The 14306-nt window shown below is 38.7% G+C and overlaps 2 protein-coding genes across 5 annotated transcripts in view; one reads left to right on the plus strand and one right to left on the minus strand.

Moving 5' to 3' along the window:
- clec16a (C-type lectin domain containing 16A) overlaps positions 1-10580 on the minus strand; it is a 53375-nt gene extending 42795 nt beyond the window's left edge. For all 3 annotated transcript variants that reach the window (XM_085270729.1, XM_085270730.1, XM_085270728.1), the window contains exons 1-5: positions 10370-10580; positions 9470-9598; positions 8743-8876; positions 6904-7052; positions 3693-3798 (exon numbers count right to left, since the gene is read on the minus strand). In XM_085270729.1, coding sequence (XP_085126855.1) covers positions 3693-3798; positions 6904-7052; positions 8743-8876; positions 9470-9598; positions 10370-10443 — 592 coding nt within the window. In that variant the 5' untranslated portion in view covers positions 10444-10580. The remainder of the gene's footprint in view (positions 1-3692; positions 3799-6903; positions 7053-8742; positions 8877-9469; positions 9599-10369) is intronic.
- Positions 10581-10718: 138 nt separating this feature from the next.
- dexi (Dexi homolog (mouse)) lies at positions 10719-14253 on the plus strand. 2 transcript variants are annotated; one of them, XM_085270734.1, is made up of 2 exons: positions 10719-11677; positions 12352-14253. In XM_085270734.1, exon 1 carries the CDS (start codon positions 11322-11324, stop codon positions 11589-11591), a length of 270 nt encoding a protein of 89 aa, XP_085126860.1. In that variant the 5' UTR covers positions 10719-11321; the 3' UTR covers positions 11592-11677; positions 12352-14253. The 2 variants fall into 2 exon arrangements, with proteins under 2 accessions (XP_085126860.1, XP_085126859.1); XM_085270733.1 differs by having other exon boundaries at positions 10721-11755.
- The last annotated feature ends 53 nt before the right edge of the window (positions 14254-14306 follow it).

Consider the following 14306-nt stretch of genomic DNA (forward strand, 5'->3'; position numbering starts at 1 on the left):
TTTGTTTTTGTTAATTTAATTTGAACTTTAACATACAAGGGTTTTTCAGGGGAAAACAGACAATCAAAAGAAACACAGAAGTAAATGTTCTTTAAGTGTTGACTTAGGTGAATGACAAAAGCAACATCCTGTAGTAAACACCACCAGTCGAATTATAGTAACACTTTTTCATGGAAAATCAAAATGCAAATAAAACCACATGGTTATTATACTTCCAATCCAGACAGGTCAAATTGAGACAAGTAATGCATGAGCAGCCAAATTAAATTCATGAATTACACAATGGATAGGGAGACACTGACTAAATAACCACAGTGATCAAAACTGTTGAGCCCATCACCAAAATAAAAACCAACATGTGGGGCTTAGCTGAAAATTAGGTCGTTGGAACAACAAACCCAAGAAACAAAATGAGACTGTTTTTTACTGCATGAATGAAGTGGATGATACAGAATGATTGAAAAGAATTATGCTAATACTCCATACATTTAGAACAAATACACTATTAGGAGCAAGCAGGGCAGGGTAACAATTCACATTAAAGCTCCCCCCAAAACCCCCAGACTAAGTTAACACTATAGAGCTGAGGTGTCTTGACATCATTCAACACATGAAGAAGAGTAACTGTAAAGAAACTGAACAGGATACCAAGCCCTGAGAAAAAGACTGAATGAATGGAACCAACTTACATGAAACTGGAGTTAGGCAGATGGGACGCGCAGAAAGAGGAGGAAGAGGGAGGGGAGAGACAAAAGAGGAAGAGTGGTTGTTGATAAAGGAGAGGGGGGGGGAAACAGACACAGGTTCAATGTGAGTAAAGGGGCGGCTGTGGAGGGGTGGAGGCTGGGAACGACCTCACAAACATTTATTAAAAAATAGCAAGGGCACACCTGGAAAAGGAGTTGCATATGTAATGTACATATTTAAAACTTGTTTTGGGATTTTACGGAGGATTATGTGAACAGCAGACACTGAAACAAGCAGCCCCCACCCCCAAAAAGAACAGTTACATTACTTGAAAAATCAGCGCAATAAGAAAACTTGATTCTACGCAATGGCTAAATGCTTTGGGTTCTGAATTAAATCCTTTTTCAGGTGGCCATCTGTTGCAAGGCATGTCCTAAGGAATCATTAAGGAGCATCAATACGAAGTAACCTTCACTGCAATATTTTTAGTGTTGTGATACTCTAAAAATCCAACTAATTACAACTATTAAATCAGCAAAGGGTTTTCCACAATTAAATTATTATTATGCACAAGTGTAGTAGGCAGTCTAAAATTCAGATGTTGTGGGTGGTCCCATAACAATCTCACAGACTTGAAGTCAGAGTTGCTACATTAAAATGATGCTTTTAAAGATTCCTTATTAAAGCATAGCCCGTGGTCAGTTTAGCAATGACACATCCCCTTTAATACTACATTGATTTATAAATGACTTTTGTTCTTATATTGTTCAAAAAAGTTGTACCTTTGGGAGTTAGAATCAGGATGTTATGGACGGCGGAAGAAAGCCATGTTGTACAGAACAAAGTGTTACATGCGGGACGAGACGGACAGATACGGACACAAAGCAACAGCTTGTGAGACTTTAAAGCCTTTACACTGAGCAGCTGTTTCATTTAAGGTGACAATAAGCATGACATGTACAGAGAAGCCAAAACCATACAAGGCAATACCAGCTTCCCCTGCAATGAAATGCAGACAGCTTGGACGCACAAGGATCGCACATTGACGGCAGGAAGGAGAAACACTGCTGCTGAAAAAGCTGCTGAAAAGGTGTCGATGTTCAGACTGCTACTGCTTTCTGTAGTCTTTCTGAAAGACCTGCAGCCCCCCGCATGACAGAGCTACAGGTGAAGGGATTTCAACACCTAACTGTGCATGGTGCTGGACTGTGTGAAGAGTCTCTTTACAGTATGGTGATTGTAACGTTTATTCTACCACGACTTATTGTGAACTTTAACCCTGTGTGTTGAAACCTCAGGTAATTTTATTAGAACCAAAAAAACAAAAACAAAAAAACTACAACAAGTCTGCTATTTTGTCTAATTTAAATTTTTACATCAAAATGTTTCTTGTTTACTTTTAATGAAATCTTAAGTGTAAAAGCATTCAATTAGCTTTCCAGGGACTATAAAGAATAACACGAGAATCTTAAAAACGTTAAGAATAAATAGTTTTAGTTTGCAAGTGTGGATAAAAAGTTCTAATATTCATATTATCATATCCAGTTAGAATTCTATAAAAAGTAAATGCATGTCATGGTTATAAATAACAACATCGCTTGGACAAAATCTTGTAATGAATAATTCTCCTAAAAAGGCTAATGCGTATAACCAGGAAGATATCCAGCAAAACGTAAATAAAAACAGAATGCAGTGATTTGCAAATCTTATAAATCCAATCTTATTTTATTCACAGTAGAAGACAGATTCAACCCGAACACTAAAACCGAAAAGTTTAACTCTCATGAAAAGCACTGAATAATGTTTAATTTGATGGCAGGAACTGATATCAAAAACGTTTGAAGAGGGGGGAGGCAAGAAGCTGGTAGAGTAATTGGTGCTACAAAGAAACAGTTGGAAGAACATTTTGCAACTAATTAGGTTAATCAGCAACAGTTTAGAATTAAAAATGTGCAGATGCAATAATGTGCACAAGAAAAAAGCAAAACAAAATAAAAAAAACCCTTGTTAATAAATTTTTGAACAATTTCAATGTTCCTCAATGGAACATTAGTCTTTAAATATTTCACCATCTACAGCAGTGGTCCTCAACCCCCAGGCCTCGGACCGGTACCGGTCCGTGAGTCGTTTGGTACCGGGCCGCGAGAGTTGAGGCTTAGGTGAGAAATTTATGGTTTTCAGGGTTTTTATCGGTTTTCAGCGTTGTTTTGTTATCGTTTTTATCGTTAACTCGGTTTTCCTGGGTCTTTTCACGTGTGTTATGAATAAATCTTATTTTTTTCAGTACCGGTACTAGTTTTATTTTGTTGTATTTATCCGCGACACCTTAAAGACCGGTCTGTGAAAATATTGTCGGGCATAAACCGGTCCGTGGCGCAAAAAAGGTTGGGGACCGCTGATCTACAGCACTTAATATCAGAAGATTCAGAAAATCTGGAGAAATCTTTGTGTGTGAGCGCCAAGGCCAAAACTCTGAATTCGATGCCCGTGATCTCCGGGCTCTCAGTCGGTGCTCTATTAAAAACAGGCATAATTCTGGCCTCAGGAATGTTTCCAAAAGTCACTGTGTGTGAGCACAGTTCACAGTGCCATCCAAAAACGTGGGTTAAAGTTCTATCACGCAAAGAAGAATCCAAATTTGAACAGATATGATACAGATGCCCCACATTTTGAAACATGTTGCTGCCATTAGCGTTAGAATATAATTATTGGTTTATGAGATCTGCAAATCAATGCTTTCAGTGTTACCAAAATTTTAGTCATTGTCCCCAATTATTTGCAACTGGGGTTGCATGTTGACCCTAAATAAGCAACAAAACATTAAAAGAAAGAAAATTTGCCAGACTGCTTTTTAGTGTGTATTTGTTACAGTGTTACCTGTCAGTCATGCTCATGCACCAGAAGCAGCAGCAAGAAGAGGGAAGAACAGAGAAAGGCGGTCCCAGCATCCCGTGAGAGTGTGTGGATGTAAGCAGCGTGTGCACGTGCGTATTCACGGCACTCACCTTTGTAGACGTTGAGTGTGATGGTTCGGACTGCGATGCGGACCATGCTTTCAGGGTGGTTGAAAAACTTAATGGCCTCGGTGTACAGGGCAAAGTCATTAGTGTGCTGTGTGTGGGAGACAGAGAGTGGGCGCTGGTGAGCAAGACAAGGCACTGCACCATTTTGTTCAGGATGCAAATGACCACAGAGAGAGATAGAAGGCTGCTAAAGGAGACAAGAGTGCTGAATTTTGAAGGTTAAAACTTAACAGGAGCAGTAATCTTATAACATTACTGTTGTTTTAATGAGAAAATACTTAAAAAAAATACAAAACACTGTTTTGTGAGATTCAGAGGGGTCCACTACAAAGCTAGATTAGTAAGTTAGTGAGCTATGTTGATTCTAAAATCAAGAGCTTTCTGTATCATGCAAGTGGCTCTCTTTCCCACTGGCTAAATCACTGTAGAGTTTCGTTTTAAACTGGCTGGAAGAACCACTCTTTTTTTATAGATTGTCTGCTGCAGTTTCATATATGCAAACTGTTAAGCTGAAAATCACTAAAACCAATTTGCATAAATTTGGTGGTTCGGAAAATATTTTTTAAATCTTAGTATCCTTGATTCTAATCTGCTGCTTAGTAACAGCTGGAATTGGAGCTACTAGAACACAGTACACACATTCAAATTCTAATGGATTTGACTTTTACGCGCTGACAATCTAAAGCGATTTCTATGTCTCCTTTATTAAGCAGTCTGACAGTAACGTTTAAACTGGATACTATTATAGCTTAAAGTTTCAAAGCTCTAATGTGCAGCTGTCAACTTACAAATAAACAGCACAGCAGAGAGTGCACTCAGTGATACAATTAAAATTAAACTGTTATTTTATTGCTATGTGTGCTCTTCAGATTAATGATTTTCTTCAGCATTAATTTCTTGGCCTTTTGCAACACCGTTGAAAGGTTTTTATTTTTCTTTACTTTGACGATGTCTGATTGGAAGAGGTGGCACTCGCGTGTGAAGAAAGGGTCACATGACCTGTGGAATGCTCCTTTTTATATGAGCGTGCACAGAGCCTTGACTAGAGAACCCAACTTAACAGAGACCTTATAACCACCGTTGTGATACCAATCAAGCCAGCTAAGCTAAAGAAAGCCCAGCTGTGTCAAACGTCCCTCGTAGTATATCCCCCTGGACCACCTCACGTACTGCTAGACTCATAATAACTCATAATAATCTTGTGCAGTGTTGTTTGTTTTGCCATTAACTTTTCAAGTTTTCATCTTTTAACTATAAAATTCTAGTATTGGCATACCAGTTCCAACAAGAAATTTGAACAAACCAATGTACTTAATTCTGAGCATAATGAGCTTAACAGCAGGGACTTCTTCTTCTAACCATAATAAGATTTTAGAAGCTCAACACGTCTCAACATACCAGCACGCTCCATTTAGCAATTCTGCACAACAACCTGATAACTCTGGATACTACTGTTATCTCTCTCTGTGCCAGTGCCCGATTGTCCACCCGACCATTCCTCAGTTGCTGTGACCTCCAGGCAGTCATAGCTGCGAGTCAAGCATTTAAACAGTCACCCAGAATCACAGCAAATGAGGAGTTCTGAGCCTGACACCAAACCCAAACCGACTTTTTGCAATAGTTTTAAAAATGTGACTTGTGTAGTTCTGAGAAGGAGGAAAGCTGAGCAGTTATCAAACGGCACCATCTGCAGGAGAATAAACTATAGCTAAGACTCCAAAATGTGAATAATAATGATAATCAAACTAATAGATTAATTTAAAATATTTATATAACATATAATAATATAAACTGCTTAAAAAAGGTTTTAATTATTTTTAGAATAAAAAAAAATATTTGACTTTAGACCAACAATGTGTCAAGTTGGTTATTAACACTAGATATTTGTTAACACACAAATTAAAACAAAAATGTAATAGTTAACTTAAAAAGACATAAATGTTCTCAGATCTACACAACAGGTCTGGTTTTGGCTTCAGGGGTAACGCTACCATCAACAGTACACCAATAACTTTCCCCAGCACAAAGAGGCCAAGGGAAAGACGATAGATATCACTGAAACATCAGAGGTTAGCAACATCACAAATGAATAGTGTGGTCAGAGTTCTTGGCAACAATCTAAAACCTCATTTGCAAACAAATGACACACAAACACACAATATGTATCATATAGAAAAATAGATTTAGAAACAAGCCCAAGAAATAATGTGTCCGTGCCACGTTCTAAAAAATCAGTTATTTGCTGTGTGCAGTATCTCTTAAATCAATGCTTCTACACAGGAAGCCAGTATTTTGACAGAGAAAATGTGCTGCTGATTTGCAGAAGCTCTGTTTCTATGTTCTGCTGCTAATCTGCCTGTTGGGATAAGCACACTGATAAGCTTTACTGGCAGAAAATGCATGTGACAAATACGGTTCCAGACTGAAACTTACTTTAAGTGTTTTTATTTGTTTAATTGAAGGCATTTCATTTCTAAGGATTGTGAATTTATAACAAAATCAACACAGCCACAAGTTCAAGTGTTGTGCAGTAATTGTGATTATATACACACACAAAATAACCACTCAGATGCCTTATTTTTTCCTGTGCAGTCTACAGCTTCCTCATTAAACCACAAAAACAACACTGCACATGTGGAAACAGCCTGCTCGGCCTGCTGGTGCAGCTGCATGCTACTCTCTGCCCCTCACTGAACAGAGTTCACACAATGAAAAGTATGCCTACAGCAGGGCAACAGGAAGTCAGTACTACAATTCCTTTTGAGTTGATTTGTCAGTGGGTTGCTAAGAGAGTTTGAAAAGTGGCAAAATGTAATGACAAAGTTAACAATAAGGAGGTGAACTGAAGTTTGCACAACTGTCCCCCAAGCACTATTTGTATATAATTGCATATTAAAATAAGTGCATGTGTGTAGTAAATTAGATAAAGTATTATATGTATTCCTTAAAATTACTTACTGAGGGGTAAAAAAAATTCCAGTTTTATCATTTGCAGTTTCAGACAGTTGGCTGATATTACAAATTTGCTTCATTGCACACTGCTTCCATCCTTAGTGTCTTATGTTTCACCACTTCCTTCCCTCCCTCGTATCTCTCATAAAGATATGCAGACACTGAGCAGAAGGTTCTTCATGTTTTGTTAGCCTGTCTTTTTCCTCTCTCACACCATCCCTTCTCCCCCCCGTAGCCTTACCTCATTATAGAAGAAGTGCACGGTGTGGTTGTTAAGTTTGAGTGACAGGGTCTTAAGGAAGGAGATATAATAAGCCATGATCTCCTCATCCGAGAAGTCAAACTTGTGGACAATAATGGAGTTGACGTGGTTGTTTGATAAGAGATAATCTGTAATGAGAAAGGCAGGCGACACGTTTAGGGTACAGAGAAGAGATGGCTTTTATTAAGCCTCCAGATTGTCATGCAATTTATCTAATAGCTCAGCATTTACAGAAAATGACACAGTGTTAAAAGCTGAAGGTGGACTGATTCATTTCACTACCTTAGGTTTTCTTTCACTGTTATTGGAGCAAAGGTGAGGTAAAGCTCTTGTGGTGACTGCAACACCTTGCTGAAATACCAACTTTAGTTTATGTTTATAACAACCCATTGTGAAATGGACAGTATATAATCTACTAAGATTTTGGTTCCCCAGTAACAGATTTAAAACTGTCCGTGAAGTTGGATTTAAGAAATAAGTGCTGAAAGTTAAAGTTTTTAGAACTTGTTTAGTGCCATCTTGTGCCAGTTACAGACTTACATTAGCTTATGTTACCTAACCACCGTTAGAACCGATAACTCAGTGGAATATAAGGAGACTAAAACTTAAAAATCAGTCTAAGGGGATCACTGTTGTACTGCCCCTCACTGCCATGTATTAGCTGTAATATTCGGGTTTGCAAAGCACTTGAAACCAGCGTGAAGGACAGTCTGTTTCAATCACCAGCTCGACAAGCTCTTATACAGAATGCACTGAGCCGCGTGATCAACTCGCAAATCAGATGTTCGCCAAGTGCAATCAGCACTATTTTATGAAATAAAATAATATAGTTTTTTTTTGTCCATTGCATACATCAACCTATTTTTCCTGCGTTAGTAAGAAACTTTGTTATGTTTGACCATGTGGTAACCTGTTATGTTGTAAACTGTTTAGGTGTGCTTGGGAAAAGAGAGACTATTTTATTGTATAAAACAGGCCTCATTGACTTGGGTTTTTGACTCCAGCTTGCTGGTCCAGTAAACCACCTGTCACCTGAGAAAAACAGATTCTCCTTCACACATAGCTCATTTACAAAGTGCTTTATAAACCTGAATATTGCAGCTAACAGGTGGATTATCCCATTTCAGTGCAGTTAGCCAAACAATGAAGAACCACTTACTGCTTAACAGACAGAGAGTTAAAGTACAAAGTAGAGACTTGGTTTGTTAACAACTGAACATAAACTGTAGTACTAGAAAACATAAGGTAAAAAAAATGGAAACACGATTAAAGTTTATACGGTTGAAAAGAGAATAAAGGGTTCAAGAAGCTAGCTGTGATTATGTTAATTTCAAGTATTTAATTAATGGTATAAAAATCTGTTAAATTGTTAGCAGAAAACAACGGATAAACAACTAAGTGAAAAACAACAGCTTGCTAAAAATGTGAATACAAAGTTGTATATTATTAGAAATGGTTAGCGGTTTAATTATTAGCTGTACACATTTAAAGTACATATAGTTACATTAATGTATGGATAAACTGTGGATTTGTTAGCTAACAACACAAACTAAATAGCTAGAAACATAGTCACATGAAAGAAAGTTTTCACAGACTTTATACCGTCAGTGCTTTTTACTGCTTTTACAGTTTTTACAAGGTAAGCAGTAGGCAGTTGCAAAAAACAGGAAAAGAGTAAAAGACAAAAGTGGAAATGACCCCCTTAGACTTCTTTATTTTTCCCTGAGTTAACAGTTCTATTAATAGTTACCTAACATAAACTAATGTCAGTCTATTAGCAGCATTAGTCAGAGAGTGAAATGATGTAATACTACTTACATAGGGAAGTCTCATGGCTAATGTTTTCAAAAAGTATATTGAGGGTCTGGAGGAGCTGGACACACACGTAACGTCCAGACTTCTGACGGAGGATGTTCAAGAAGAAGGCAAACATGTTCTTCTCCAGGAAGAAACTGGTCACAGACATAAGACACAAGCAGGTAAAAACATTTTTTTAATTCAAGTTGACTGAATAACATACAACCATCATAAAATGGACAATGTCTTTAAAAAAAAAAAGAGAGAGAGACATTACCATTTTCATTTTCATACAGTATTCTTAATTTACAGCACTGTGCACTTGAACAACCTCTGAGTGTTGGCTAAAGACTTTTGCACAGTACTGTAATTCTTATTCTTATCGCAGTTGTTCTACTCACTACACCCAAATGCATCTCAGCTGACTCTCACTTTACTTTCCAGAATATTTCAACACTGTTAGACCATCATAATTTATGTGCAGCGATATACTGACTTTCTGCACTTACAGACCGCAAACTTCACCTTTAAAAAAAATGATCTCAGACTAATTCTTTGTTTAATATTAGGTTCTCATTTTAGAGAAGTAAACACCTCAGTACTTTGCATCATAGAAACTGGATAATGTTTAAAATCATCACTTTGATAGCAGAGTAAGATGTCACTTTAACTCCCACATTAGAGTACCACCTTCATATCTGTATTTAAAAGTGATGAATCGCACACTAAGACTTGAACTGGGACTTACTCAAACACAGAGCTGTCATTCTGGTCCCCCCAGATGAGGATCTCTGTGATCGAGCGGATGGTCTCCACCAGAAGGTTCCTGTTGTGATCTGTTACTGTTGTGTTTTTTGTCAAGACGTGGTACATATACCTGATAGAGAGAGTTACAGAAATAAGGTGAAAATGTGAAAGAGGAGGTGACAAAAGCCATTTGTTTAAATTTGACTGAAGTCATTAACATTCACATATCTGTATCTAAACCTAGCAGGACAAAGATTGCACTGATCGCGTGACATTGCAGAAAGCTGCTAGATAAACCTAATAACGTTTCAAAGGAATATTGATAGATGCAGTAGCGCTGTTACTGGGCTGGTGCAGTGTAATAACCACTAACCTAGAAACTTGTGCACACAAGAGGTTTCCCTCATTTAGCCTCACTAGAGCCCTGGCTCGGGATTTTATGTCCTGATTCAGGTTGATCGAAATCACCCCTCAATGTCATGCACCTGTTGGGGTTAAACGAATGCATGTTTTCGTACTCTGGTAAAAGCCAGTGTTTTCCAGCATGAGCTCTTTTAATTCAGCCTCCATGCAAGCTTTACAAAATTGGTAAATACAGTTCTTCGTGTATTAATGATATTCAGATTAAAATTTAATTTAAACACTTAATTTATCGTCTTAATTTATAGTGTCAATTCGGTTTTTGTCTGCTAGGACTACATCAGATTTTACTTACCTCGCAAAACATAATAAAAAAAATCCAGTAATCCTTGCTTTATTACAATTTGATTGAATAAATGCATTTACACACATTCACTACTGCTAAATATTTGGCTAAATATAACGCTGGTAAAAAACGACTGTCGTTTTCAACCAGCGACCACTTAGGCTAACATTAGCTTATTTCATGCTAACTACTCACTTCAAATGGTCCAGGGAGTGGATATTTTTCGCTTTCCCCTGTCCTCCAACCCAGCTCCGTGACCGGCCAAACATGGTTGCGGTTTTAATGGGACTGCAATTTTGCCGGGCGCCTTGTTTTGCTAGTGTTAGTATCTATCCATTACACCCACTTTCCCGTTCGGCTAGCTGCTTAGCAAACAGGGGGTGATAGGCGGTGATGGTAGCCACTGCGGGGTCATTACGTAATAGCGTGGGCAAAGGGAGTTGTAGTTCTTTTCCCTACGAGAGGGTTTACAGTAGAACTGAGAAAAAACTACAACCAATGACTTCCCATGCTATCAATGATGGTTAAAGCACGCGACCATAACTGTTTTGGTGATTGACAGCTCTAAGGCCAATCAAATGCCGACGCTTTGGTTGGTTGCTGGTTGGGACTGTTTTGATGCGGTTGGCAGAAATGTTAAGACGGGACATTATAAACTATAAATAATTCGACGTGTGTTTTGTGAATAGTTCGTCTCTTTCTGTCCGGGTGTGTAAACAACAAGTCCGCAGTAGTTTTCTTGCATTTTTTAGACCGACTCCTATGCTACTTTTTTATTTTTTATTTTTTATTTTTTAGCTCTAGCCACCAGCTGGCATGGCGTGAATTCAACAAACTCACGGAGTCAATGCCAAGAATGCGTCGAGCTAACTGGCTGTGATATTTGAATGTGTTCCTCTGGTTATAATTAGCTATGGACTTTATGTTGTTTAGCCCGCATGATTTCCTGTCGTTTTCTTCTGGACCGTACAGATAAGCTACTACATTGAGGGCTTCCTCTGAATCGTCGTTGCAGGCCAGGACGGGCCGAAATGGATGCCCCAATCCCAGCTACCCACACAGACTTCTAACGCTGACAGCAACAACTTCAGGCCACACACACACACACATACACAAGAACCCCTATCCGTGGCTTTCTTTATTTTCTATGACACACCAAATTTATGCCCAGCTAGATTCGGTGGAATCGCTCCTGGACGATCTCCCATATATGTTTTATTTGGGCCTGTTCTTTGTCAACGTCCTGATCCTCTATTATGCCTTCCTGATGGAGTACATCGTCCTGAATGTGGGGATAGTATTCCTGCCTGAGGATATGGACCAGGCACTGGTGGACCTCGGGGTGCTGTCCGACCCGGCCTCTGTTCCCTATGACACGGACACGGAGCTGGATGTGTTTGAGGGATATCTGGAGTGACAAGGCGGTCCTGGAAGGAAAAAACGGAATAATCAGATTTTGATAATGATGTTGCTGGGATCAAGAGGTCAGGCTGGTGCTCCCAGGTCAGCAGTTTGTTGGGAAAATGCCTCAAAGTGGATGCTTCTTAAGCTTTTTGTTCAGAGAGGCACATCAGGCAAAAAGTAAGCAAATGGCACAAGTGCAGTCAAACGTTTAAGTATTTAGACAGTCATAGTTTTGCAATTTTGATTCCATACACCAGGACACTGTGATTGAAGTACAGACTGTCAGTTTTTCTTTTGCATTAACTTTTTAGGAATTACAGCCTCTTCTTATACATAGTCACCCATTTACATAGGCTGAAAAGTAGTTCTTCAAGTGTTCATTTGGTGATGATTTCCATGGGTTCAAGACTTCTAGACAAAAGATATTTATCCAAGCAGTTCTTTCATTTAAAATTTAAAATCCAGTTACTATCGAAGCTCTGAACACGGAGGACTGCATAAAAACAGCTGTAGTTTCTAAACTGTTAAATACTTTTGTGCAATCCCTGACTTAAAGCTGAAAGTCTGCACATGATTGTTTGATTGTTAAAATCCACTGTGGTGGTGTACAGAGGCAAAGATTGTGTAGTTCTCCAAACACCAGATTGTAATAGTCAATAAGTAAGCACCATATGTTCAGCACACTTTAATAGCCAGTATATCTGTTATAAAGTCAAATTTAAAAATCAAGCTCTACCTTTTTATGATGGTAAATGTTTTTTTTGTGTCCACAGGTAGGTTGAGGATTCATCTCTTGCAGACTTATGATCCGTGACTGTTTGATGGAAAGAGCACTTTGGGAAGGCGTGTTCCCAGCAGAATATCAAGCAACCACAAGAGGTTAGCGCTGGCCTCTGCTACCCTCGCTTTGGATACAACGAAAATGGAAGCACAGCATGGTGCAGGAGAACGGAGAGAGACAGCTGTTCCCTTTGGAAGAAAAATTAATGTTGCCAGGGATGTGGATCTATCCAGGAACTGGAAGTTCACTCTAAAAGCAAAATGTGTTTGAAACTTGCCGCATCAGCCACGGTGTGATGTCCTACAATGTGACATATGGCAGTAGAACTGGTGAAGTGCAGGAAAACAATGTCCAATAAGCATGATGAATACTTAATCACTCACAGAACAACTTAAGTCACCGTTTTATCCTCTAATACAGAATCCAATTCTCTCTTAAGAACATCCTCGCGGAGATTTGGGTCCACTAACATCACCCTTACTCTCAGAAGCACAGCTAAGGATTATGGAAGCACTGGTGAAGCATAACACTGTCTCTGAACTGAGGCGGGGAAGATGTAGGACATAAAAGTGCCGTAAACTTTTTAATATTGTCACTACGCCATTCACCACAAGTCAGAGTATTAAAGTGTCGAGAAAGAGGTATTTCTTTAGTGCTGTACCCCTTTGTTTGTCAGTAATTAGGCGGAGTGGTGACCACTGTGATCACAGCTGGCCAAACCTGTCAAATGTCTGAAAAGGAGCCTCTAAAGAAAGGCTTCATTCTTTTTTTTTTAAAAAAACAACAACAACAACAACAATTTACTGAGAGACGAGATGCATTATGCTGACCGTCTTCAGAGGATTTTGAGCCAGCTGTTTAATTCCTTGTGTTCTCCTGCTTGTGCTGTCACAAATTTAGAGCTGCTTTTTATGAAGTGTATATTCTCAACAGCAATAATAAACTGGATTCAAGCAATGGATCAGTTACATAGTTATACAAATGAAATGGTTCACAGGTAACCATTTCATCCATGAGCTTGGCCAATTGTGGATGGGGAGAAAGTAAATATAAATTGTCTATATTTTGCTAGGCAGCTTTTCACCGAGATTGCTGGTGCTGGTATTTTCCCTCGTCAGCACTCAATATAGGGAGATAATAATCCACAGCCACACTGTGTAATTAACTAATAGGGAAAAAGGGAATAAAAAGTCTTGCTGTGATTCAAGAACATGGATGAAAACAAAGTAATTTAAGAATGTTTTTCAGAGAGTTGGCACCAGAGTTTAACAAAAAGCCGATCATTGATACCTGATACCAAATCGTTTTTTATGTGGGTTAAGGCCTTGGTGATATTTTGGTAGTTGTTTTTGTCAAGATGTCCATAGCTAAGTTTTTTTGGAGGGAAAACATGTGTTTGGAAACATTATTTAGACCACAGGGCACTAAAACTCAGGATACTAATAAAATATATAGTATGAATACTGTGTGTATTCCATACGTTTATGTGGAATTTAATCAAACAGGAACAGAATCAATACGAGGTAAGGCTGTGAATAGGAGATAATATTTAAGGAAGTGTGTAATCTCGCTGTCTCATGCTGTAAACAATGTTAGCAGGCGGCTTTCTTTTCATTGACCAATGTCAGTACAACAGTGCTTCTTAGTTTTGGTATGAAAACAGTAGCATCTGAAGCTGTAACAGATTTCCTAATTTTGTACAAAAGTCAGTGGCCATGCTGTTTCCCAGGCATGCTACCCTGTTCAGGGCCACCATCATCATCATCATCTCGCGGGAAACATACAACCTGTGCTTGTGTCGTCCCACCGCATCGGCTTCTTTGCAGACATGCACATGCTCAAATGAACTGTAGAGTTTTATTTTCCATTGTGTATTTAATAAACTTTGAGCGAATGCCAGCTTGTAGCCTCTTTCTTTAAACCATCAGCTTGTGTATTTCTGCAGGT

This window comes from Mchenga conophoros, linkage group LG4, assembly GCF_057382185.1.
Source record: "Mchenga conophoros isolate Kocher_MC1m ecotype Shallow Benthic linkage group LG4, M_conophoros_male_GT1.1, whole genome shotgun sequence".
Classification (NCBI taxonomy): Eukaryota; Metazoa; Chordata; class Actinopteri; order Cichliformes; family Cichlidae; genus Mchenga; species Mchenga conophoros.